General features: G+C 32.9%; 3 protein-coding genes across 4 annotated transcripts in view; all 3 read right to left on the bottom strand.

Annotated features, from left to right (window-relative positions):
- Positions 1-2,760: 2,760 nt before the first annotated feature.
- LOC116006662 (aspartic proteinase nepenthesin-1-like) lies at positions 2,761-9,000 on the bottom strand. Its single transcript, XM_031247124.1, has 12 exons — positions 8,517-9,000; positions 8,286-8,406; positions 7,275-7,702; positions 7,012-7,168; positions 6,476-6,558; positions 6,301-6,397; positions 6,082-6,154; positions 5,774-5,986; positions 4,511-4,635; positions 4,303-4,404; positions 4,125-4,222; positions 2,761-3,205 (listed from the first exon to the last, which is right to left on the bottom strand). Exons 1-12 carry the CDS (start codon positions 8,816-8,818, stop codon positions 3,034-3,036), a joined length of 1,971 nt encoding a protein of 656 aa, XP_031102984.1. The 5' UTR covers positions 8,819-9,000; the 3' UTR covers positions 2,761-3,033.
- Positions 9,001-17,879: 8,879 nt separating this feature from the next.
- On the bottom strand, positions 17,880-18,383 carry LOC116005662 (agamous-like MADS-box protein AGL80). The gene has a single exon (XM_031245907.1). It carries the CDS (start codon positions 18,381-18,383, stop codon positions 17,880-17,882), a length of 504 nt encoding a protein of 167 aa, XP_031101767.1.
- A 4,242-nt stretch (positions 18,384-22,625) lies between these two features.
- LOC116006062 (branched-chain-amino-acid aminotransferase-like protein 1) overlaps positions 22,626-25,834 on the bottom strand; it is a 24,545-nt gene continuing 21,336 nt past the window's right edge. For both annotated transcript variants that reach the window (XM_031246322.1, XM_031246323.1), the window contains exons 16-20: positions 25,560-25,631; positions 24,970-25,050; positions 24,585-24,620; positions 23,991-24,134; positions 22,626-22,966 (exon numbers count right to left, since the gene is read on the bottom strand). In XM_031246322.1, the coding sequence (XP_031102182.1) occupies positions 24,006-24,134; positions 24,585-24,620; positions 24,970-25,050; positions 25,560-25,631 (318 nt within the window). In that variant the 3' untranslated portion in view covers positions 22,626-22,966; positions 23,991-24,005. The remainder of the gene's footprint in view (positions 22,967-23,990; positions 24,135-24,584; positions 24,621-24,969; positions 25,051-25,559; positions 25,632-25,834) is intronic.

Below are 25,834 nucleotides of genomic sequence, written 5' to 3'. Positions count from 1 at the left end.
ATACTTATATGGCAAAGATTCCAAATTAAATAAAGCATCAATTCAAAAAGATAAAGGAATTTGTGATTTTATTGTTGGAACTTCACACAACTTCTAATTCTTGGTTACGTTGGATATTCACTGCAATAAAAGGATTGTCGGACCAATAGTAATGATTTAATGAGAGAGGGGTCCGTAGAATGCAAGATTGAACTGTTGATCTCGTGCAATGCAAGACAAGGAAGGCAGTATTAATCAGATCAATAATATATATATCCAGCTTAGCTTAGCTTTAAACAACGGGCTAGAGCTCAACCCAACAACAAAAGTCAAATACTGCTGCCTTCATAACTACCCTCACCCTTCCAACAATTATTATTTCTCTAAAACATCACACCTAGATATAGATACGCCTAAAATATTATTCACACAAAAGAAAATTGGTTTTTGATGTTTAATTTGTGTGATCGAGTCGAGTCAAGCCGTCTAGGTGTTAGCTATCTAGTATGAGAGTGTTTAAGGATAATGTGTACTAAAATTTGGCAAGCGAATAATAACTTGACAAAACCACCCAATGAATTGAAGTTATTTGTTTGAATTGGGAATTCAATATTGTTCCAAAAGCAGCATAGTGAAGGTATAAAGAACAACATCGACTTTTTGAATTACTTTTAGCAACAAATTCCTCTACGGCTCTACCTCAAAGGCATGGATCAACATAACATAATATAATATACAAGGCATAAATGTGTACTTCTTTTATCAATTTAAATTTTTAGTTGAGACAGTTCATAACTTCATATAATTCAATTTAGTATTAGAGTCAAATCCATGTGAATCATATATAAAACATAAATATTCATCTATCCGCTTAAACTTTTACTTGAAATGAAATACATTATTCAATTGGTATTTATAAGCCTTTCTTCATAACTCAGTACTACTTGCAACAACAACAACAACAACAATAATAATAATCCTACTCATTTTGGTACATAGTTATGGATGGTTATTAAAATTACAAGATTTATCGTCCCTCAAATGTTGATGAACGTGATTGAGTTAGTAAGTCTTACTCTCTTAATTAATATCATGTCAAAAGAGAAATTCCAAGTGATTTTGGTGGAAGTACATGTTGATAAACGGTGTAAAATTAAATAATTAAGTCTTATATTCTTGAAATCATGTCATGTACTTACTTAGCTTGGGTAATCCATGATCCATTCGGATGCCAAGAGTGCATGTCTATCGGAACAAATTATACCACGAACTAAGATCCATCTTGCCAGAATTCTGATTAAAAATGACATTCAGATTATGTGTTTGCAGTTAACATATTATGTGCCTATAAATAAATTGAAGACACATAATAGGTTAACTACAAACACATAATCAGTCAGTTGCAGGCACATAATACATTATATGCAGTTAACATATTATGTGTTTTCAATATATTTACGAAACATAACTTATTTATTGAATATACATAATATATTAATTGCAAATACATAATTTAAGGTGAATCATAATTCATAGTATTACAGTTGGTTTCTATCTCTATCTAGGTCCCATGAGACACAAATTGATGATGGAATGAATATACTCTCAACTCGCACTGTTGCAAAAATCAACTTAGGTGGCTGCCTAACTCGACTGAGTTAATTTTGTGCTAAAGGTGCGTGGTTTGTGTGCTAAAGGTGCATGAGTTGTGTACATAAGGTGCGCTATTTTAATGCTTAAGGTGCGTAGTTTGTGTTCTTAAGGTGCGTGGTTCGTGTGTTTAAGGTGCGTGATTTGTGTGCTTAAGGTGCGTCATTTTAATGCTTAAAGTGCGTGCTTTGTTTTTTTAAGGTGTTTCGTTTGCGTTTTAAAGTGCGTGATTTGTGTGCTTAAGGTACGTGATTTGTATTCTTAAAAGGTGCGTGATTTGTGTACTTAAGGTGCGTCATTTTAATGTTTGAGATGTTTGTGGTTTTAAAGTACTTTGTTTGTGTGCTTAAGGTGCGTAGTTTTTGAACTTAAGGTGCACTATCTTAATGCCTAAGGTGTGTCGCTTTGTGTTAACTGTACAAGCGCACGGGAAGCGTGTGTGTGTCATACACCCACGCACATGCACTTTTTATAGATCACTGCCTAAGCGATAGTCTACCGTCCGACTAGCACTTAGCACCTACTACAAACATGCTTCTATCATCCAATCATTTGGGTCTGGATCTAAAAGACCATATATTTTAATTACAATTGGATCTTTAACAATTATATTCAATAGGCATTCACTAGTTGAAATAAATAAACTGTCTTCAACTGTCTTTGAACAGCAACGTAACATTCATCATTTCCCTCTGTTAAAGAATTAAAAATTCGCAGGTGGTGTGCAATATAATAGTACCATCTTTCTAGCTTATTCTAACCTGTTTTCTTGATAAATTCTTCTTCCATTTCCAAGCCTAAAGCACAACATTATTGCTCAACAGCTCTACATAATAATGGTATAATTGTTAATATTACCATTACTGTGAATATTTGGTGAATTTATAAAAACATTACACCTCAACCTTAAACACCAACCCTCCTAACTTAGAGAGACTTGGTAAAGAAGGTAAATCAACTATAACGAAATAATATCACATTCATACTATCTTTTTTGTCCGGTTAAAAATCAAACTCTACATCTATTATCCGTTTCATTTTTTTTGTTCTGGTAAGAATCAAACTCTACATCATGTGATTGCTAACAAAGTAAAGTTATCAACTTATTTTGCCAAAAGTAAAAATAATGCATGGATCAAGCTAATTGACAGGCTATTAGTTCAAAGATATCTTACAATATTCACTTACAAAGACATGATGTCTGAAATTCATGCAGTTATCTTTCCTGTTCCTATTCCAAGATCACTATATAACACTTCTGTAACCCCAGTATATATATATTTTTTTTCACTTGACAAAACTTTAATTAACCTGTAACTCGGGTTAAAATAGTAAGCATACCCTTTAAAAAATACCGGCCAAGTCTTCTGCAACGCATATCTTCAGGGAAAGGCCACTGCATCTTCATAGAGGCTGGAGTTCTTGCTCAGGAATTGCGGTATCTACAGGCTTATACGACAATGGTGATTGTTGTCTACGCTTCCAAATAAACCATCCCAAAGAAGCTGATAATCCGAGTATCACTACAGCAACTAATGCAGCAACTATAGCCAGGTTATTTTCCTGCCACCATGTTCTGGATAATTGCAATAGAACCCAATATTAATTACATTACACAGAATGTTGTCAATTTCAAGGCATTAGCAGAAAACATTATTTGATAGAATGCCTTAATCACAATGACTGATAGGCACAATAAAATAGGATGTAGGTATAGCACAAAACTTTTGAAGAACAAGAATACAAAAGCTACATGTGTAGAGACTTGCATCAGTGACACACAATTGCATAAGATCACATATTCCCATCCATAATGTCTTTCGGGCTCACATCCATTGTTTTCTCAAAGTTCACATTTACACTTCAAAGTGTATGCTTAAGTGGGGCTGAGGAATGCACACCCATGTGGGAAAGAAGAGAGAGCTTTATGTTCATTTTTTTTATTTGATCCTGTAATGGTGTTATTTGGGGTGCTACTTTGTAACATGATCTCCTAATAAGACCACAAATAAGTCCAATCCACCCATCCAATGGCCAGACAAGTCCAAAATCCTGTTTACTATAAAATACACTTGACATGTTGTAATAGATATATTTGACATTTATTAATTCCCAGACATTGGCTCCTTGATGTTGAAGTGTGGATTCCACCTTTACTAAATGCTTAAGAAATTAGTGTCAAAAACGCATTTTCCTTATTTATATATTTATCCTCACAGATATCTATGCATAAAATGCATCTCCCATAAATCAAGAAGCAAGGTTGAAGTGAATTTAGGCATCTAGCATTGCTCGAACACTTAAAAGTGTCAATTCTAACAATCATATAGTTCTTGAGCAACAATGGTATAAATCTTGACCAAACACCTACTAAAACAGAAATTGAATAAAAACATAATGTTACAGAGACATATAGATGTTTTGTTGCAGGTGTGGGGTAGTAGGGCTGGGAATCAAAGTAGTTAAGGAACAAAGAATGGAATCTGAAAGTGTACCGTTTTGGAGGGGGCTCAATTCTCCATCCCACCAATTCATAGCTTCCAAAATTATCAGGAAGGTGCACATGATGTTCAGCCAAGCGTGAAACCATTTCCTGTTAATAAAAACGAGAAATATGCAAACACCCCTCATTTTAAGAAATAATCTGCATACAATTAGAGAAGGGAAACTGACCATAGCAGTGGCATTTTGCATGTAACGTGCAGGTTTCTCAGGAAAAATGGTCAATTTAATTAGGGAATCATTTGCAGTAGACGAGAAATTTACTAAGTGGACCTGCAATAATAGTACATCATACAGTGAAAGGATGCCAGCAGGTTAGGATTGACCCATCTATCAATAGGCAGGCTATGTTGCAATTTGCATTTTAATATCAATCTACCTGAGAAATATTAACATGCAACTCCAGGGCAATTGATTTGGTAAGTTCTGAAATTTGGGGCTTCAGATCTGAGTAGTTCATGCTTAGTGACATGTATACTGTTAGATGCCCTACTTTTATATCCTCTGCAAATTAAGATATCAAGTGAATATCATTTACAATCACCACATGGTCTGCCATGCTAAAATTAACTCAAACAGAAAAAGTTTTGTGATGAGCAAATCTAGAAGAGTAACAATATTTTGCAGAAACCTGAAAAAGAGGGCACTGTATTAATATCCGTAATAAACAGGAAAAGCAGAAAAAGCAAAATAAAACCTCAATTTAAAAAATCAGATTGAACACACAATGTACCAATTGCAACTCCTCTCATAACAGGCACATAAACATGTAGAAGCCACCACGTTACAGACCCAACAACCAAAAACTAATAATTTTGCAAGGACTCAGTCCACGATGCTAAACAGACATAAACAAGCAGAGGCCAGAGAGGACAGAGGAGATAATTTTCACTTTTTCAAAGGTCAGCAATTTAAACCTATCCAACACATTCCCCCAAACTCCAATTTTACATTTTGTTTTTCTCCATTCAGTTTGGAGAATGGAAACAACTTGAACCCTAACTCCAATTTTACATTTTTTTTTTTTCCCCCCAAAATTTTGGAGAAATTTCTCCCAACTAAACAAGCTTTTTCTTCTTTTACAAGGTTGAGGTCAATCTTTAAAATGATCTTGGTATTAACCACATTTTCATTTTTGTATGCTGACCCCTGAGCAAAAATTTGTAAGAAAAATTTGAGCATATGCTTTTAAAATCTCATAAAATAATTATGTAAAGAAAATTTATTATAAAGAAAAGGAAGGAACATGAATATTATAAAGACAAATTAAAAATAGAAAGAAAACATGATCCAGAGAGGCCACATACTAAAGCAGATAATATTCTACCACAAACTAGGATTGAGTGATTGCCATGGAGACTAGTCTCATAAACTAATGGATCCAGAGAGGCCACATATTCCATGTTTCCCAAAATCAATGATTTATCTAAATTTTTTAATTGAACGTTAAAAGTGATCAATTAGATTCTGGAAAAATAATACTTCAACAATGAGAAACCAAATAAAAGTCCAATTCTTCAAAAAATATGAATTTCAAATTTCAACAAAAATATCTTGGAAATTGCAAAGGAATTACAAATAATAATAATAATAATAATAATAATTTTGGTCAGAGAAAGTAGCATAGAAACCCAAGAGATACCTGAAGTAATGTTCCTCACAGGTTCAGTAGGATGTTCAGTAGGAGCCGGGGCCACATTTACAGTAGAATTTTTGTTATCTGATTCAGAGGGCGATGGTGAAGGTGCATTAGATGCACCAAGTCTGTCCCAAAGCTCAGAACAATTAGTTTTCCAAAAACCAATCTTTTCATGTTCACGATCATATGTTACTAGTGTGTTGCGGACAACGATTCCTGTTATAAAAAAGTATTTAAAAGCATGCAATTCTTAGTTTGGCATGTACCGAATGCAAGGAAAATAACTGGGGCATAACTTTTGATGTAGATACCTCCTAAAAGAGTAGTAGGATCCTTTCCATTCTGAAAAATCCCGAAGCAATAAGCACCATGAACCTTTGAATGCTTTATGCAACCAAGATAAAATAAATTTAGAAAATAAAAAGAATGTCAATATACAAACAAATACATGGAATTTGGAGATTCAAGAAGATAGGAAAGCATAACTAGAAGTTGAGAGGAACAACAGTAAGATAAACCAAAATGCATACCCTGAACAAGTAGTTTTCAGGAGAAAGTGATAGTTTCTGTCCATTGCTAAACACCATGTCAACTGATGGAAAGGCTTTTGAGAGTTTTGAAATGTCACTGAAAAAGTCAAACAAAGACAAAGCATAAATATACATCATATAATGTATAAATTTCTACTACTTATGTATACCAGACCTTCCAGCACCAGAAAAGCAGATGTCATTATAGTTTGGATCCGGGCCATCAATCTTTTTCAGTGAACGAATTTCATGCATGACCTGCAAGTGCAAACAAAATTAGTCCGTAAAAAATCATGTTCTTCCACTGAAAAAGAGATGCCATAATAGTTTGGATCTGCATGTGCACAAATATAATGGAGGCACTATAAGTAGGAGAGGAGAACAATAAAATGTCAATAAATGAAAAAATTATTTAAAAATTTTTAATTAGGTGTTACTATATGCTAAACCTAATGAAAGTGAAATACAAAGAGTAAATGCGTATTAAATGAAATAAGCTAAACAATCAGTTTCTTTACCCTTGCCAGTTGGAAAAATGGATTAAGGTCTAAAGTATTCAATTATACGTGGACAAGATAATAAGTGAATTTAATTTTTTCCAAATCTACTTTCCTAAAAAAAATTAGTTTATCATTCTTGTTTTCAATGCCTCAAAATATCAAACAATGATTTTTTTAAAAATGTAATAAAACTTAGTGAGATCAATCTTACAGCATGCTTAAATGCTTTAAATGCTTCTTCTGGTAGGTAAGCATACGTGGTACCGCTATCAAGGACAGTTCCATGCTTTCCATCAAAGACCCGTGGATTTATAGGTAATTTTTTCCCAGCAACATGCATCTCCTTCAGCTCTATATTGTAATATGGGCTGTTGCCATCCCGAGACTAGAGTAAATGCGTAAGATTGATAAAGTGTATTTGTTAGGAGAGAACCTAACATCCAGTGTCGTAAGACAACTACTCTGAAAACGTACCTGCGTGTTGGATTTGAACGAGTAAAGACCATATCAGCAGGGGGTGATACTCCACCAAGAACCATTGCACCACCGCCAATATCCATCCCACCATAGCATAAAGAGAAGGAATCAGTAATAACTTTCTTCTCAACAAGTTGATCTACTATACTGAGATCTCCACGACCCAGGCCCATAATACCATCAGCATGTTGACTATAAAGATCGCCAGTTTCCAAATTTTCACAACCAAATGTGGCTCTTTGCGGTTTGAGCTCACTTTGATTCCCAAATGAAATTATGTCCTCACCAAGCACCCCACTGCTGGAACTCATCTCAGCATATTGCCTTTCATAAATGCATTGTTCATTGTCATTGTCACAGGTGCAATCAATATTGCATTTCACAGGGTTGTAGGTGCTTGACAGCTCAGGTTGAAATTTAGGGTCCTTTCAAACACGTAATACAATGTCAAGCACTGATCAAAGACAAAACTATAACAAAAGCAAGCAATCCAAAATCCTCACTTCACCCTGACATCAAACTTATCTAAGAACTATTTCAACTTTCTTCCTTTCAGTTGTGCAACAAAATGAGGAAATGGCAATTCAGCATCTTATTGCTCTAGAGCTGTACCGGTTTCTCCTGTATTTCCTATTCTTCATTTTAATTCTAAGTTCCAGTTGTAAGCCCAGGATAAAGAAATAGGAGGTTTAAGGCAAAAGGTTAGTTCTTGCCCAACATACTGCCTATGTAAAATAAAATCACCTTGAACATAAAGATTTGAACTTGTGAAAGAGGAATTAAATTTTTAAAAAGTTTCAACACTCCCCAACAAGAACACAGACATATAAAGACAGCAGGACACTCAGAAATGCAAAAATTGCAGACTCAAAAGTCTTTTTTTTTTTTTTGAGAATTACAGGCTCAAAAGTTAGTCTTCCATTCTTAAGAACCAGAAAAAATTATATTTCAAACAATAGATTGGTAAATGAAATTGAATTCTGAGAAGTATTTCAGATTTGTGCTGACCTGGTGATGGCCGCATTGTTCACAGGTAGAACACGGAACATAGGTAACAGTACTTCCCGTATCCACTATAAGCGCAAAAATCTGCGGTGGAGTTCCGATCCAAAGCCGAGTTGTGTAATACCTGCATCGCAACAATCCCGATCAATTTCTTCCATAAGCTAATTTTAATTCAATTTCAATTTCAAAATGGATCATGGCGATGAACATAAGCAATCACTGCAAATTCCTTACCCGTTGAGAAGAAGATCGTCGTGGAGACCCATGCGAGCGTTGGGAAGGCTGTTGAGGAGGCTCCGACGGGAGTGGGTCTTCGCATCGGAAGCTTGAGGAGACGAGTCTTTGGGCGGATAGAGAGGGAGAACCATGGTGGTAGGGGTCGTCGAGATTCGCTGGTTGCCGTTGCCATTCGACGGCGAGGGTGGGAGGAGGAGAAAGGCGTCGTCGCGATTGTTAATCGACGAGAACCGAAGACACGAAACGACGCCGTAGCAGCTGAACATAACAGCGAGAGAAAGGAGCAGAGCCCGTGCCATAATTTTCTAGGGTCGGGTATGGCTCGGGCGGTGATGAATCTGTGATCTGACGGTGAGGAGATCGGTGGCCGGAAGATGGAGAAAAAAAAAAATGAAGGGACGACTTTTTATAGTTTCAGACACAGAAGTGATTAGTGAAGGGAGGGAGACGAATCGACGATCGATGGGAAGTTATTATTTTTTTTTATCATCTAATCTAATATAAATAAACTAAATTTTTGCTATTCCTATCCAAATCCAATGACCAAAAATACACGCACTTCAAATATACGGAGTATTCATTAAGGCACGTACACATGAGACACATTTCGGTGCTTCTCTCCTGCAATCAACACGTCAATACGACCCAGTAAATAGAATATGATTATTGTATAAGAAAATTATGAGATTGATTATTGTAACACGTATCATGTGCACATACTATATATGATTAATGTGTATACATCATAATGCTTTAAACGCGCACACACATTTTTAGTTCTTTTAAGTAGTCCCCATCCATAGATCTGTCGTTTTTAATGCACCATATTAATTCTCATGTTCTTACGTGGGGAGTGGGGAGTGGGGAGTGGTTGTGGTTCTCATTGAAACATCACCATATATATATGTGTGTGTGCGCGCGCGTGTTCATGATCCCATGAGAATACACCTTTGTGAGAAAACTAAAAACCAATCTCAGCATTACATCTGTGAAAATCGGACGGATTAGATCAAATTTAAAAAAAAAATTTGTGACATTTTCATAGTTATCGACTCTATTTGATAGAGCTTATTTAAGAGTTTATAGCTTACTAGTATTTTTGCTCGTGCGTTGCACGGAATGAATTTGTTATAATATTTTAAGAATATTTGGATCGATATACAATTATATAAATTATAACATCGAATATTATATAGCGCAATTGATGAAATTGGTTAGATTGATTATATTTTTTGACGTTTTCTTTGCTTGAATTAGAGCCCAATTACCTATGCGATTCACGGATACATTTTTTTTTATTATTTATTTAGATAATAAAATTAAAGATAAAATTATTTTAAAAAATCTAATATTGAACATGTACATTTATTTGATTATAAGATTAGTACAAAAGTATCACTCTATTAATTGAATAATATATGACTTTTTTTTTACAATTATCTTTAAAAGATCGATATTTAATACTCTGTATAACTTGAGTAATTATATTATTACAAAAATAAATATGAAAAAATGAGAAATAATTTAACTTTAATTGTTACGGAGTATAAAAATAAATTGAACGACCAATATTTAGTTTAATTACCATAATAATTATTAGGCAATTACACTAAATTAATTATTTTTCGTTAACACAAATATCAATTCGTATATACAAAATTTATTATTATTATATATTAAATATGTTTGACATTCTGTCGTGTTCATGTCACACGTGTACTAATTAATTTGATCAACGACATCTAAAGTTGGTGAGAGGTTTGCTCAACCTTCTAGTTAATAAATATTAATTATGTGATAAGTTAGCTGTTTTCGAAGGGAGCTTCGGTTAACTCTACGACTAAAAAGAGAACGTTCCCGTGCTTATGGAGTAGTATTTATTAATATAATTAATTAATTAATATTTAATTCATATAATTATAATAATATAATTACCGATTATATTTCCAATGAAATATTAATATATTCATTTTATTTTCCTAATATTTTAATTTCCTTTTGAATATATTCATTTCCTTTATCCTTTATAAAAAGAATTATTAATTGTCATTCATTTTTCTTTTATAATTTTTTCCTAATATTTCATTTGTTGGCTACTAATTCTTTTGTAAGGAAAACTATGTTATATTTTCAGTGAAATATTAATATATTCATTTCTTTTTTCCTAATATTTCATTTTTAAATATATTTATTTCATTTTCCTTCATAAAAAGAATTAATATTGATTTCCATTCCTTTTTCCTTCATAATTTTTTCCTAATATTTCATTTGTTGGTTACTAATTTTTTTATATAGAAAGTTGTGTTATATTTCTAGTGAAATATTAATATATTCATTTCGTTTTTCCTAATATTTCATTTCCTTATAAATATATTCATTTCCATTTTCCTTCATAAAAAAATTAATATTCATTTCAATTCTTTTTTCCTTCATAATTTTTTTCCTAATATTTCATTTGGTGGTTACTAATTTGTTCGTAGAGAAAGCTATGTTATATTTTCAGTGAAATATTAATATGTTCATTTCGTTTTTCCTAATATTTCATTTCCTTTTTCATTCATAAAAAGAATAAATATTATTTCACATTCATTTTTCCTTTATAATTTTTTCCTAATCATTCATTTGGTGGTTACTAATTTTTTCGTAGGGAAAAGTTATGTTATATTTCCAGTGAAATATTAATATATTCATTTCACTTTTCATAATATTTCATTTTCTTTTGACTATATTCATTTCCTTTTTCCTTCATCAAAAGTATTAATATTGTTTTTCATTCCTACTTTTTCCTGATAATTGTCAATTAATTGGCCTCCAATTAGTAAGAAAATATTAATAACATATTCACGTGTAATATTCATTTCCTTTTCGTTCATAAAATTTTAATATTAATTTTCATATGATTAAAAAGTAATATAATTATAAAAATATAATTGTTGGATATATTTCAGTAAAATATTAATAAATTCATTTTGTTTCTCCTTCTAAATAATTAATATAATTATAATTATAATATAATTGTCGATTATATTTCCAGTGAAATATGAATATATTCATTTCCTTTTTCCTTTATAAAAGGAATAAATATTCATTTTCATTTCTTTTTTCCTTCATAATTTTTTCCTAATATTTCATTTATTACTGGTTACTAATTTTTGCATAGGAAAAGCTATGTTATATTTATAGTGAATTATTACTATTAATCTCTTTTTTCATTTGGTCTGATTCATTTGCCAATTAGTAACATTAGTAACATAATATTAATAACAGATTCTCGTGTGTAATGTTTATTTCATTTTTCATTCATAAAAAGATTTTAATATTCATTTCCATATAATTAATAAGTAATATAATTATAAAAATATAATTGACAATTATATTTTCAATGAAATATTAATATATTCATTTTCTTTTTCCTTCATAAATATTAATATGATTAATATAATTATAATAATTTAATTGTCGAAATAAATTCATTTTCTTTTTTTCGTTCAATTTTCAATCAAATATTAATATTAATTTACTTTTTCAAATGGCCTAAATTTCGTGCCATTTAATTTTCAGTTAATTATTTTTTAATATTCTTTTTTTGTGAACTATAATTTCACCTCTGAACATGGTATGAATAAACGAATAAAACAACTGCATATTCAAAGTAATGTAAACCCATGAAATGTTAAGATTTAAACAAATCACACAAATTTAAAATTTGAAATCTTTAATGACCAAAACATAAATGTCTAGGATTTCAACAGGAAACTATTTTATTAAGAGCAAATTGCCATTTTAGTCCACTGACTATAAGGGTCCTATTAATTTCCATCCACGACTTTTAAAAGTGTTAATTGCATACCATGACTTTTCAATTTGTATCAATTTTGGTCACTCCGGCGAAATTACTGGCCAAATTCGCTGGAAAATTCAAAACCCTAAAATAATGAGGGTATTTTAGTCATTTCACATATGTTTTCTTCTTCTCTGGCGTCTTTTTCTTCTCCGGCGGACATGCTCTGCTTCTCCGGCGTCTTTAAGCAACCAAGCACAAATATTTCGAACTAAAGTTATGAAATTCCAGATCTACTTGTATCAAATCCAACAACAGAAAACAAAACCCCTAAAATACCCCTGTTTGTTCGGCCATTGGTCTCATCGGAGTAGGCAGCGAACTCGCCGGCGGTACCGACTGCGGCGATGCTGTAGGTGTGGAAGCTTTGGTCGATGACGTTGCCGCCAATGGCGTAGTTGGAGGTTCACGTCGACTGTGTAGCTAGAGGAATCTCGGTTGTACAATTTGAAAGAGTCGACGGAGAGGTTCACGTCGACTGTGTAATTTATGAAAGAGTCGGCGGCGGTGGCACTGTGGGACCTATAATTAGTGAAAGGTTCACGTTGCCATTGTTTCCGTGCTTGCTTCGGAGAAGAAAAAGAGCAGAGCAGGTCCGCGGGAGAAGAATGAGCAATGTCGTCGGAGAAGAAGAAGACGCCGGAGAAGCAGAGCATGTCCGCCGGAGAAGAAGAAAACATATGTGAAATGACTAAAATACCCTCATTATTTTAGGGTTTTGAATTTTCCGGCGAATTTGGCCGGTAATTTCGCCGGAGTGACCAAAATTGATACAAATTGAAAAGTCATTGTATGCAATTAATACTTTTGAAAGTCGTGGATGGAAATTAATAGGACCCCTATAGTCAGTGGACCAAATGGCAATTTGCTCTTTTATTAATTGCTTCTCAACTTTCACATCTCTTAACAGATCCACTATCCTTTGCATCACATTGCTTATTAGGATCCACATTGCTTATTAGGATCCAAATATCTGCATTTGTAATTAAAGGGTCAATAGAGCTGGAATCACATTGCTTATTAGGATCCACATTGCTTATTAGGATCCAAATATCTGCATTTGTAATTAAAGGGTCAATAGAGCTGGAATCACATTGCTTATTAGGATCCACATTGCTTATTAGGATCCAAATATCTGCATTTGTAATTAAAGGGTCAATAGAGCTGGAATCACATTGCTTATTAGGATCCACATTGCTTATTAGGATCCAAATATCTGCATTTGTAATTAAAGGGTCAATCACATTGCTTATTAGGATCCACATTGCTTATTAGGATCCAAATATCTGCATTTGTAATTAAAGGGTCAATAGAGCTGGAATCACATTGCTTATTAGGATCCACATTGCTTATTAGGATCCAAATATCTGCATTTGTAATTAAAGGGTCAATAGAGCTGGAAAGATAAGATTTCAAATATAAAAGAATAGTTAATACTTTTTTTTTTTTTTTGAGCTGGAAATATAAGATTTCAAATATTTTTTTTTAGTACTACAGACTCTGTTACAATGTACAATGGAGTAATAGTCAACAATTGCCTCCACTGAGGCTTGAACCCACTCCCATCATCCATGTAAAAGTGTTAATCGGGACATCGAGTGCCACTTGACCACAAGGTCTTTGGCAAGAGTAGTTAATACTTAGAATAAAAGTTGTAGTTATTTGACAAATTAGCTTACTTTTCAGCAATTTGAAGCTACCAACAATTAACCCCAGCGCTTGTGATTACAAAATATAAGAATATGCAATGAATGTAACCAAAAAAATAAAAATAAAAAAATAAAAATAAAAAAGATAAGATAAGAACAGTAAAAAAAACAATAAATATGTCACACTTCTATGGAGAAGGGTGATTCATCTTATGTACATTGATGCTTTCACAAATGAAAAACAACAGAACTAAGAGAGATGAAAATTGGTGGTAGTGGTTGACTAAGTTTCTTCTTGTATCTATAGCCATAAAGAGAGAGAGGCAAAGCTATTATATATGAATGGAAAACCTCCATTATATTATAGATTGGTAATAATTGGTAATTGGTAATAAACAAATGTAATTGTAAACAAATAGGTATTAGAATATAATATATATGGAATTCAAATATGTATGTAATATAATATAATGGAGTCCATTCATATGTTTTCATCATTAACGTAATAATAGCATATCTTACTGCACGGACATTGCACGTACATTACTGCTATTACCGTGTATAAGTGACATTAATATGCTAATATTTGTTATTATTTAATGAACAAATTAATTTAATAAAATAATATTGTGTAAGCAAACAATTCGTATCAGTATGTTATTACCATTTGAGAATTGGTTAGAAATGGTTTGAAAATAAAATATAATAAATATTTGATTTAATTTTACATGGCAATTGCCAATTACAATTATTAGATATTATTAGCATATATTTTTTTTGTGGTAAATTTACCGGGGTCCACCCACGTTCCCTCCGAGAGGCTCAGGAGCTGGTAGGGATTGAACCCGGGTTCTCCTGACTCCCCACAAAGAGAGCTCACTTGCCACTTGAGCTACCCCACTGGGTTATTATTAGCATATATAATATAACTAGTTTTATACGCGCATTGCGCGAATGAGTTAATGCCCAATGTTTATATATTTAAATAAATATTTGAAAGTATATCAATGCAAGATTATATAGGAGAAGTTTATACATAGGTAATTGAATGTCGAATTTTTTTATTTAAATATCTAACTCAAAGTATATGAATCAAAGATAATATAGAAAATTCATTATAATTATTACTAAAATAAATGTTTGCAACCTTGTAAAATCGATAGTCTAAATATTTGGTCTAAAAATGATAGTCTAAATAAATACTACTTTTAATTTGAATTTTTTTAAGTGGTTCTTAATTCTCTTTTGAGTAACATTGTCATTGTCTTCATCTTTACTATTTGTTCTCTTCCTTTTTGTTGGTAGTGTGTTATTTGCAATTCGATTATTGTTGGTAGCATAGATGACAACGTCATGCAATGAGATTATGATATAGGAGCTATGGACTTTCCTTTAGGTGTTCTGCTTGGGGTTCATTTGGTTCAACCATTATTATTGAATGAGTTATTGTGGATAAAGAAATCCCTAGTTTAAGAAAAAGGATTAAAAAATTAATAAAAATTTGAAAATTTAAAATATGATATGTTTTCCAAAGATATTAAAAGGTAGTTTCTCGCTTCAATTTGCTGGGTAATGGGTTATTTGAGTACTTTCATTGTCAACAAATCCCCCAAGTAATTAATATGATTGGTTTCAAACTATTCTTTTTTTATTTTTTTCATGGTATTAAAGAAATACATATGTATCATTTTTTGGTGTAACTTCTAATTTATTTAATTCAATAAGTGTAAAATAGAGTGATTCCACTTCAATTTATTGGGTTATTATTTGAGTACTCTCTTTGTCAACCAATCCCCAAGTAGTTAATATAATTAGATTCAAATTATTTTAAATTTTTTTTTCATTGTATTAATAAAATACTTGGTAAATAAATATATAACATTATTTTGTACTATAACTTTGATATTTAATTACAAGAAATTGTAAAAATGAGATAATGGACAATGTAATGAATATCAATTGATAAATTTGAATGTAAAGAATCTTTGCATGAGAAAAACTAAAGAAAATATAACTAATGAAATTATTTCTCTTATTTAATTTAATTTTTTGATAATGAATAATTTTTTCAAATAAAGATATTGTAGACACATAATTCTAAATTAAAGAAATACATATGTATCATTTTTTGTTGTAGATATTAATTTATTTAATTTAATAAGAGTAAAATAGAATGAGAAACTTAATTATGTCAAATTTGATTGAAATGAGGTTCGAACCTAAGACCTTTCTTATAGAAATTAATATGTAAGTTAAAAGTTAACGGAATATTAACGGAGAAGAGAATATTTAACGGAAAACTTAACGGATAATTATAAAAGTAAGGTTAAATTAGGTAATCTCTATTAATAATATTAATCTGAATTATCTTAACTATCTATTTGATTAAATAATTCATCTGAACCATCCATTTGATTAAATAATTTGACCGCCATTTTTTCTACCCATTTTAGGCCTAACTCTCTTTGGCTCTTATCAATATATATATATATATATATATATATATATATATATATATATAGATATGATTGGCATTCATAATTTTTGTATCTCAGCCAAAATATGAGTACATTTAGGTAAATAATAATAATAATAATAATAATAATAATAATAATAATAATAATAATAAAAGCCAAAATATTCATTTGACTATCTCGTAATTCTCAATGTGACCATCAACTGACAATTCATCAAAAATGGCTCCTAGACCATGCAAAAATTTACTCAATTTAGTCCTTAGTATAAGTAATGGATGATTTAAATAAGTATAATTTTTCATAGTTAAGGGACCATTTTGTGTAAATTACTAATTAAGGCCCAAATTGAGACTTATGGCATATTGAAGTTTGAAGAAAACATTTTCGGTACTAATAATAATAATAATAATAATAATAGTGTTATTATTATTATTATTATTATTATTATTATTATTATTATTATTAATGTTGTTGGTGGTGGTGTCGTGGTGATAGTGTTTTTATTACTCCCTCCGTCACATTTTGTTTGTTATGTTCATTTAACGAGATTTGACTGAAATTATTTTTAATTCAATTTTTATAATATTAAACACAAAAAATCAAATTTAAAAATAATTAAAAATTACTAAAGAAAATAAGCCATGAAGAAAGAGTTGGTTTGACCAATGAATAGTCAATAAAACAAGCAAAATGGGACAAAGGGGGTATAATAAAAATTGGAGCTAGGGCAGGATAGGATATTCCCATCCCCGCCCCTTGTTTCTTGAATTTTATTCATGTCCTTATCCCTGTTGGAGCGAGGAATGGGGATCTCCATCTGGAATACGGGAAATTGTTATCACTATTGTTTGTGTCTAATTTAATACTTGAGTGGTAAATGTCATTTATTAGCTTTCTATTATAATTTTTTTTTTGTCCATGAGAAAGTATATGAACTTTGATTTTTATATACTAACGTATTTTGAGAAAGATTTTGCTCAACTCAAATATACACTCAAATCTTTTTTTTTTTTCCGAACAAATCGGACTCATTTTTTTAAGAAATTGAAATTTCAATATAATTTAACAGGACAAAACAAAACATATGAAAATACATTAAATCTATAAATGCATTAGGTTATTCCCAATGCATCAATTTAAACAACCAATAAAAATTACCATTGCACTGGACTACAGAATTAGAGATGTACGCAAAACTTCAAGGATTTTGAGAGTATCGAGGCCCCGGTCCCCCATAAGTTGGGCCAGTTTGCATACCCACAGTGGCTTGATACCTAGAAAGCACATCCGTATGAGCCATCACATTACTTGTGCCAAGCCCAAAAACAAAAGGTGAAGCAATAGTAAGAGAATGAGCATCAGGGTGAAAAGTAGTCAGAGTTGGGGCTGAAGCTCAAGCTGATGATGCTAAGGTTGAGGAATCCATCATAATTTCCTCAGCCTTACCATTAATTTTAGCCAAGTTGGTTTTTAAAACCCCACCCAAGTCCTTTAGATCTATGAAACTTAAAGAATCGATTGTTCGTTCTCCAGTAAAGATCTTATGCATCAATTCTTTCATCTCCCTCTCCTTATTGTCTTTCTTCACCTTCAGAAGTTGAGTGTTCAATTTTTGAATCCTCTCTTCAACAAAGCTTTCATGGCTCATCATTCTTCGAGTTTGTTCCACATTTGGCAAGCTCAAGAACCTAGCAATTCTCTGTAAAACCTCTCTAGCAGACGGCCATATGACTGGCACTGACTCGAAAGAGTTGTACATTATTATTGCAGCATCTACACCACAAAGAATGGTGAGCTCATTAAGCTTTTTGAGCAACCCGTTCTTTCTTTTTTTGTAGGATGCTTTTCTTTTGGATTCATTGACAATATACGCCAATCTTAATCTTCCTCTTGCCATTGTTGGACGATGAGACAAAATGTAGAAGCGCTCAAGATTTGTGTTTTTTTTCTACTTTTTCTTGTGTTGAACATTATGCAAATATGAAATGATTTATATAGGGTAGCATATGCGAAGAAAATTGGATAAATTTTGGACTGATGATTTAAATTATATTTTCTTTTAAAGTAATGACACCCTGTCAAAAGATTTTTTCCCTAATAGTCATTATATAACTTATTATTGTGATTTTATTAGGTTTCTTTCTATTTAATTATTAATTGAATTCTATATTAAGAGTGACGCAATGATCTCCTCTTAAATTTACTTCTTAATATTATCATCTTGACGTGTAACTACTAAGGGAAAAATTTAGGTAAGGAAAAAAGAGTATAACCATAAGTGCAATATTTAGCTAGTGCGAGAATTCAGACCACCCTTGAGAAATCCGATCACTTCTACAAGAAATCTGACCAACTTCGTGGAAAATCCAACCACCTCACTAAGACCCAAGGTTGATCTCTGAGGTTGTATCCCAACCATTGAGCACTTTATCATCCTACAAAACTCGAAAATTAGTTAAGTTAAAAGAAAATACATGAGGTGCGTATTTTCCTTATGACCTCTAATTTTAGCACGTAGAAACAATAGAAATAGAATGTGAGCATTTCGACCAACCACCTAGCATTTCAACATCCTGCAAAATTTAAGACACCAATTAAGGGAAAAAAACATCTTTGTGAGATGCGCCCCACTAAGTGGCTATGGTCCAAACCAATTAGTTTGTCTATCCTTGGTTAGTTTACCACTCCTAGCATGTGGTAGTCCCTCTGTATATTGCTTCATGTCCCAAACCTAGAAAGACTCAAAGAAAACTAATAAAGATCAGCCAACAACCTCGCGTCTGAGGGGTAACTGAGTATCGGGTAACCTGCCTAGGTTGAGTAGCCAAAGAATCTCACTACTTTCTGATGTAAATGCTTGAAAAATCCTTGTTAGCTAGACTCGTTACAAGGGGTGACTGGTCGGCTCCCGAACCTATCATACGTCAATTGGTTATTCTAGGTGGCATGGTTACCCGACAAGTAAACCAGGATGCCTGCACACCCACTTCGACCGAAAAGGTCGGATCTCCTTCCCATGCTCCAAATAACGTCAGCCGCTCATGGAGAGGGGTTGCTTAGGCCAGCCACTACACTCCGAGTAGTGCATCCTTTAATCCCCTAGTGTGACTTGATTTTTTGATTTTTTTTTGAAAGGAGCACTTTACACCCCATAATTGCTAAATCTAAAAGGGAAGAATAATATAGAATCCTGTGTCTTTTACAATTGTGATAAAGGCCAAAAGATGTTTAGTTTTAAGGGTCATTTAGGGGTTGTTTTATGCTTATGTGGAGTCCTTTGTGGTTGATTTATGAGTAAAATGCTTTGAAATGTGCTAATGTGTGGCAAAGCCCTATCATGTCTACACTTTGGTGTGGATTCTTGAGCTAAAAGGGTGACATTGATAATTCAATAAAACAACAACAGAAGCATAATTCAATCTACCAAGGGGAGCTATGCCACACCCAGCTTACATCAAACTAGGTGCTTAAGGCCAAAGTCTACATGGTAAAATCTCCACAACCATAGAATCCAAAATCTAGAATTATTACATCCCAAAGTCTAACATTATCTCAAAAGATAACTCAAATTAGCTAAGAGAGGAAAATAGAACTATAGGGTATTCTAACGCGCTCTCGTTAGGCTCTACTCCATATATGAAATCATAAGTTAAAATAATTAGCGAATATTGCTAAGTAAACCCCACTCCAACGCGTAAAACTATAATATATATATTTAGTATCCAATATATGTTTTGAGACTGGCATATAGCATATATACTCACCACTAGCCAACTCTAAAGAAGGTTTTCAAAAGAGTCATATTCCACAAAAGCAATTATCACAAGGATAACACAAGAAGGGATATAAAACCACAACGAAGTTCAAACTCAATACCTTACTCAAGGAACATCATGACAAGTCATAACCACAATAAGTAACAAAGAGTACTTAGATAATTAGATAGAGGCAAAGAGAGGTCTAATCCACAACATACCAGCCCAACACATAATCCACCAATAAGACAAATAAAGCATATTCAATATAGTTGCATCCATCAAATACAATTGTGGAACTAGTGTGGACGGCTCCCATCTAGCATCAATACCACATAAATCAATGTCCACACAATAAGTAACCAATATTGGTAACAGATATAGAACTTTAAGTGTATACACCCCCTATTGGGATTCCAAGCCCAATGGGTTAGTTACTATCTCTAATAATCAAGATTCGTTTCTACCAGGTGCTCAGCCCACCAGAGTGAAAGGCTTACAAATCTCAACTCAATAGTATCACAATAAGCCCCACACGGTTCAACAACCAACATAATGATCTCAAAGAAGGATTCAACAACAAGGTACATATCTCTTGATCAAATGATACGTAAATATATAGGATTCCAAGATAATACATATATAAAGTAGAACAAAGGTAGTAACTCAAACTCAATTCAAGAACAAGAATTCCAAGAGAATCATATTGAATTCAAAGGAGTCTATATAAAAATCATAGCAGAGTAACAAATGCTCAATAGAATCATGAATATCAATAAGGAGAAATAGATTTCCAATACTCACATGATATAGAGATTATCAAAGAATAGGATTCATGAATGAACAATATTCAATAAGCAACAATAAGGATTTCTCAAGACATCATACCACCACAACAAACTGAAACAACAAAGGAAATATACATACTGGAATAAATCGCACTGGAATAGTGAATAGCACTGAACCAGCAGAATTGCTCGACGGGATCAGAGGGTATGCCGTACTCTACCGCAAGGTCAAACAGGGGAAGCAATGGAAGTGAAGTTCCGCTACTCAATTCCACCACTGGTCTTGTGGGGCTGGCTCATGGGCGTGCCAGTCCCGTGGGTCAGTTCCGATAGGCCAAAAACACAAGCGAGATAGTACATTTCCAGAAAACGACTCTCAGTAGACAAAATAGGCAACTACACTCAGATTTTCAAGAATAGAATACACCAACAACATCATCATATCAAGAGTAGAAAGAATGATACAAGAAACCTCAATACAAGACACATTATCAAGGATATTCAACCATCAAAAGCTCAAGAAATACAAGAATGCACATATCAACATATAAGAGTGGGGAAATAGGTTTTGTTGGACATAGGGTTACCTCTTGAAGCTAGCTATCCAAACTCAAGTCTCCCAAAGCTCACCCTAGCACATCCTCCATGTCTTGATGATCTTAAGACCCCAAACCCACCATGGAAAATAGGAGAAAACCATAAGAATGGTGAAACAAGGTAGGAAAACGAATTAGAAAGTATGATCTTACCATAATCCAACTTAGAAAGATCATAAAGGATAAATCTTGGCTTGAATCTTAAAGATGAAATGAAGATGAATATTTGGTAGGGGAATATTTGGTAGATGAAAGTGGTGTGAGAATGAAGTAGGTGAAGAGAGAGTGTGTGATGTCTAGATAAGGCTAAGTCTTGAATATATATACTACAATATAGATATACCTACATGTATATATTAGGGTGAAAGATTTAATAAAGAATGGGCTTGAATCTATATATATATATATATATAAAATTTCTAAGACGTTTAATTATTAGTATTATGGGCTTTCTCCTTATTCTATGTATTCATTTATTTAAAATATTAACATTCCTCAAGGGTTTAGGGTTTAGGGTTTAGGGTTTGATCCTTACATTAGATATGGATCGGAGCAGCATTAAATCTCCAAGTCAACTATCTCATCCAAAAAAGTGTCTACAATTCAACGAAAGGATTAATCACCATGTTCGGTGGTGGAAACCCAAGGTACACCCAATATAAATAAATAAATAAAGTAAAATTTTATGTCAAATATAGATCAATTCTTTAAGTAGAAAAGAAAGTGCATTATTACTTGAAACAACAATAACTAGAATGGAGCCATGGAATGCTTATATGATAATTGTAGAATTCATCCCTAATTGTTGATCATGCTCAGTTTTCGTCCCTAAGTTATCACGTTGTACTTTTCATCATTTTACTAACAAAGTATTAGGGATGAAATTTGCAGTTTTAGTATAGTTTAGGGACGAAAAGTGAACACGAAAAGTTAATATAACGACAAAAAATGCAATATCAATGATAGTTTAGGGACGAAAAGTGAGCACGACTAACACTTAGGAACGAATTCTACAATTATCTTATAATTACGGACAAAAAGTGCAATTTTCTCAAATACGGAGTAATAATAAAGATAACACATCTAGCAATGAGAAGTACAACACACCAAATACAAAGCAACACACAATATCCGAGCACCATAGAAGTGCCTTTAGAATGGAATGCTATTCCAACATTTTACGAACTCCAATGCCAAACAGGGAACAATTAAGCTCACTATTTCATACACGTGTTATACTTATTTATTCAGTGTAGTTCATAACACCCTTGAGTCTACTTCATCCCAATCCTCCAAATATCAACTTCAATACGAAGCCTACCATCTTAACAAACCTGCAGCCTGCAGGTGTAAAAGACACATCAGTCTCCTTTATCCAAAGGATAATGGCAAAACATGGAGTCATGGAGAAGTAATGAAATGCCTAATAAAATTTGGAAAAAGGGTCAAATACACCTTCGAACTTTTAAAAGTTGCAATTAAACACATAAACATATCATTTGAACTTTTAAAATTTGCAATTGAACACATCAACATATCATTTTAGTGCATTGAAGCCCAAATATCGATTAGTGACAGGTGATAATAGGCCATTAGAGTTCTAGTGATGCTTGGGCTACCTTGGGGGAAAAACCAACGACTAGCAACTGTCACCGATCGCCTTCTTTGAAGAAGGCAATCAGCTGGTTGCCTTCTCCTAGAGGCGACGGTTGTTGGTCACTGATTTTTTCCAAGAAGTAGTCAGAGCATTGCCAGAATCTTAACAACCTACAATCACCGATCACTAGCCAGTTTTTAGGCTTCAGTGCACTAAAATAATATGTTGATGTGCTTAATTGCAACTTTTTAAAGTTCGGGGCCTAATTGACTTCTCATATAAAGTTCGAGGGTGTATTTGACCATTTTCCCATAATGTTTTAGTCGGCACACATTACAGCAGGGCACCCTTCAAAAAGGTAGATTATCGATCATATGATAGAATATTTTGTCCTGGAACTAAAACAAGGTTAGGCATTATTTGTTAGTTCCAGGACAAGATATTAAACTACTAATATGCAGTGATGCCCTGTGAGGGGCTAAAAAGATGCATTGCAATGAGAATTAAGCATTTGACAGAAATGGTTTGATCAGCTAGGAGTTAAATTACAGTTTCAAGTTGTTTTGAATCTTTTTGTAAACTAAATAAGGTACCAAGCACTGTTTGAGGAAAGAAAATTTTGAAAGAGTAGATAGCGTTGAGCTTCTGATACAAGGTTTTTCACACACACACCTTAAATGGATATAAATCATATATTTGAAATGAATCAATGATGAATAGTATTGTAAAGCTAGAGGAGATGAATGGGAATGAGCAAAGTAACAAAACCTTAGAAATGCAATTTCAAGTCCTCTGATCCATTGGTATAGGAACTCCTGCCTCTTCTGTGAGCTTTTTGTAAGCATTTTGTAACCTCAGAGTTACAGGGCCCACTTGACCATCACCAACTACTCGCCCATCAATCTTGGTGACCTGATCCATTTATGTAACAAATAAATGCCATTTGAAATGAGAAGGCACCAAGCTGCAACTGTTCAATAACTGAACAGCTGTATGAACTGAAGCATGTGTTTTATCTCAACTAAAAGTGTAAGCTAATATAGTTAAATTGCAAATTTATGTTTATATATTATATGCTTAACACGCCCCCTCACGTGTGTAAGGGGTTACTTTTGACGGGCTCCAAGCAACAGGTGGACCATGGTATCTTTTTATCAAGATTCGAATCCATGACTTTTAGCATGAGATTGGCTTCGATACCAAATTGAAGCATCCCAACTAAAAGCCTAAACTAATGGTTAGATTGCGCATTTATGCTTATATCTTATATGCTCAACAGTATGCCCCTAGCAACTAGGTATCATGCAGCGAAAGTTAAGGATGGCCCATTAAGGAGACATCGATCATAAACATATAACATACCGGGGTAAGTTCTCCCATAGTTCCAGTGGTCCAAACCTGCAGGAAGTATAGATAAAGGTTTGTAATTACTAATTAGTCAAAGTAAAAGAGAAGTGATTTCTTCTGAGAAGTTTGGAGGATACAAGAGGAATAAGAGAAGAAAGAATAGAGTGAAATTTGAAAGAACAACAAGGTAGAAAATGTAAAAACTGTTTTTTTGGTTTGTTAAGAATAACAGTGGAAGCTTTGCAACATTTAGCTTATCTGGGGAGCATCCCTTGAAGTCAATGACTCACACAAAATTATTATTACAGCTTCCAAATTTCTGCTTGGCACAAGATCATGGAGCAAACAACAGCAAACTATAATACTATATCACTCAAGCACTCTAAAAACGTATTATTACCTCATCTGCAGTGTGAAACTCAGATAAAGTAATGCGTCGCTCCTTGAAAACCAAGTTTTCCTTTAGCACAAGCCCTATCACCTGCAAAACGTTAAGTATACAACAGTTAATTACACAAAACCTCTTGAAGATGTAGAAGATCAAGACCCACACCATTTTCATTGCATATAATGGATTTATGGAGTATATAATGATGCTTGTGAAATAAGTTAAAGCCCGGCAACTAAACCAACTAAAAACCAAAATTTTGAAATCGTTGTAAGATTGAATACTCAAAAAACATCTTCACATAGTCATTATAGTCGCACATTACATATATGTTCCCTGTGCTTCCCAACGTGGAGCTGTTAATAAGAATTCCCAGTTCTATACGTGATAAAGATATGATAATTCACAAATAACATTAACTTTCCCTAGATTTCCAAAAGTCAAGCTGTTTAATAAGAATATCCAGTTCTATACAAGACAAAAGTCCAAGAAACCCTTATTACTCTTACAACAGTCTGATTTCTCCAGTCAATTCTTCAAAACAAACAAACACTATTTGCATAAGCTAAACACAACAAAAGATGCAATAGCGTAGAACTTACTGTTGCTCTTGTTACACCAGGAAGGCAGGAGTCAGCATGAGGCGTCACCACACAGTCTTTCTTCACCAAGAACTGCATTATTTGATGTGAACATAATTGGAAAAGGTGGATTATTGACCAATGACACTCTAAAACAATGGCTGTCGGAACTAGAATGCGACAAATAAGGACCAAGTACAATGTAATTCATCGAAAATTGGAAAATGGACAGTGCAATTAAATATTAAAATGAAAAAAAAAAAAAAAAAAAAAAAAAAAAAAAAAAAAAAACCTTT

This window comes from Ipomoea triloba, chromosome 15 (assembly GCF_003576645.1).
Source record: "Ipomoea triloba cultivar NCNSP0323 chromosome 15, ASM357664v1".
In the NCBI taxonomy this organism is placed as follows: domain Eukaryota; kingdom Viridiplantae; phylum Streptophyta; class Magnoliopsida; order Solanales; family Convolvulaceae; genus Ipomoea; species Ipomoea triloba.
Note: the sequence above shows the minus strand (reverse complement) of the source record. Positions and strands in the feature narration are given on the sequence as shown.

What these genes read in the sequence shown, in the direction of transcription:
- LOC116006662 (XM_031247124.1), bottom strand. Translation starts at nt 8,818, where the DNA reads ATGGCACGGGCTCTGCTCCTTTCTCTCGCTGTTATGTTCAGCTGCTAC. An exon ending in AACAATGCGGCCATCACCAG is followed by an intron (nt 7,703 to 8,285) that starts GTCAGCACAAAT and finishes CGTGTTTGAAAG; the next exon opens with GACCCTAAATTTCAACCTGA. An exon ending in TGCTTTTCTGGTGCTGGAAG is followed by an intron (nt 6,398 to 6,475) that starts GTCTGGTATACA and finishes TGACTTTTTCAG; the next exon opens with TGACATTTCAAAACTCTCAA.
- LOC116005662 (XM_031245907.1), bottom strand. Translation starts at nt 18,383, where the DNA reads ATGGCAAGAGGAAGATTAAGATTGGCGTATATTGTCAATGAATCCAAA.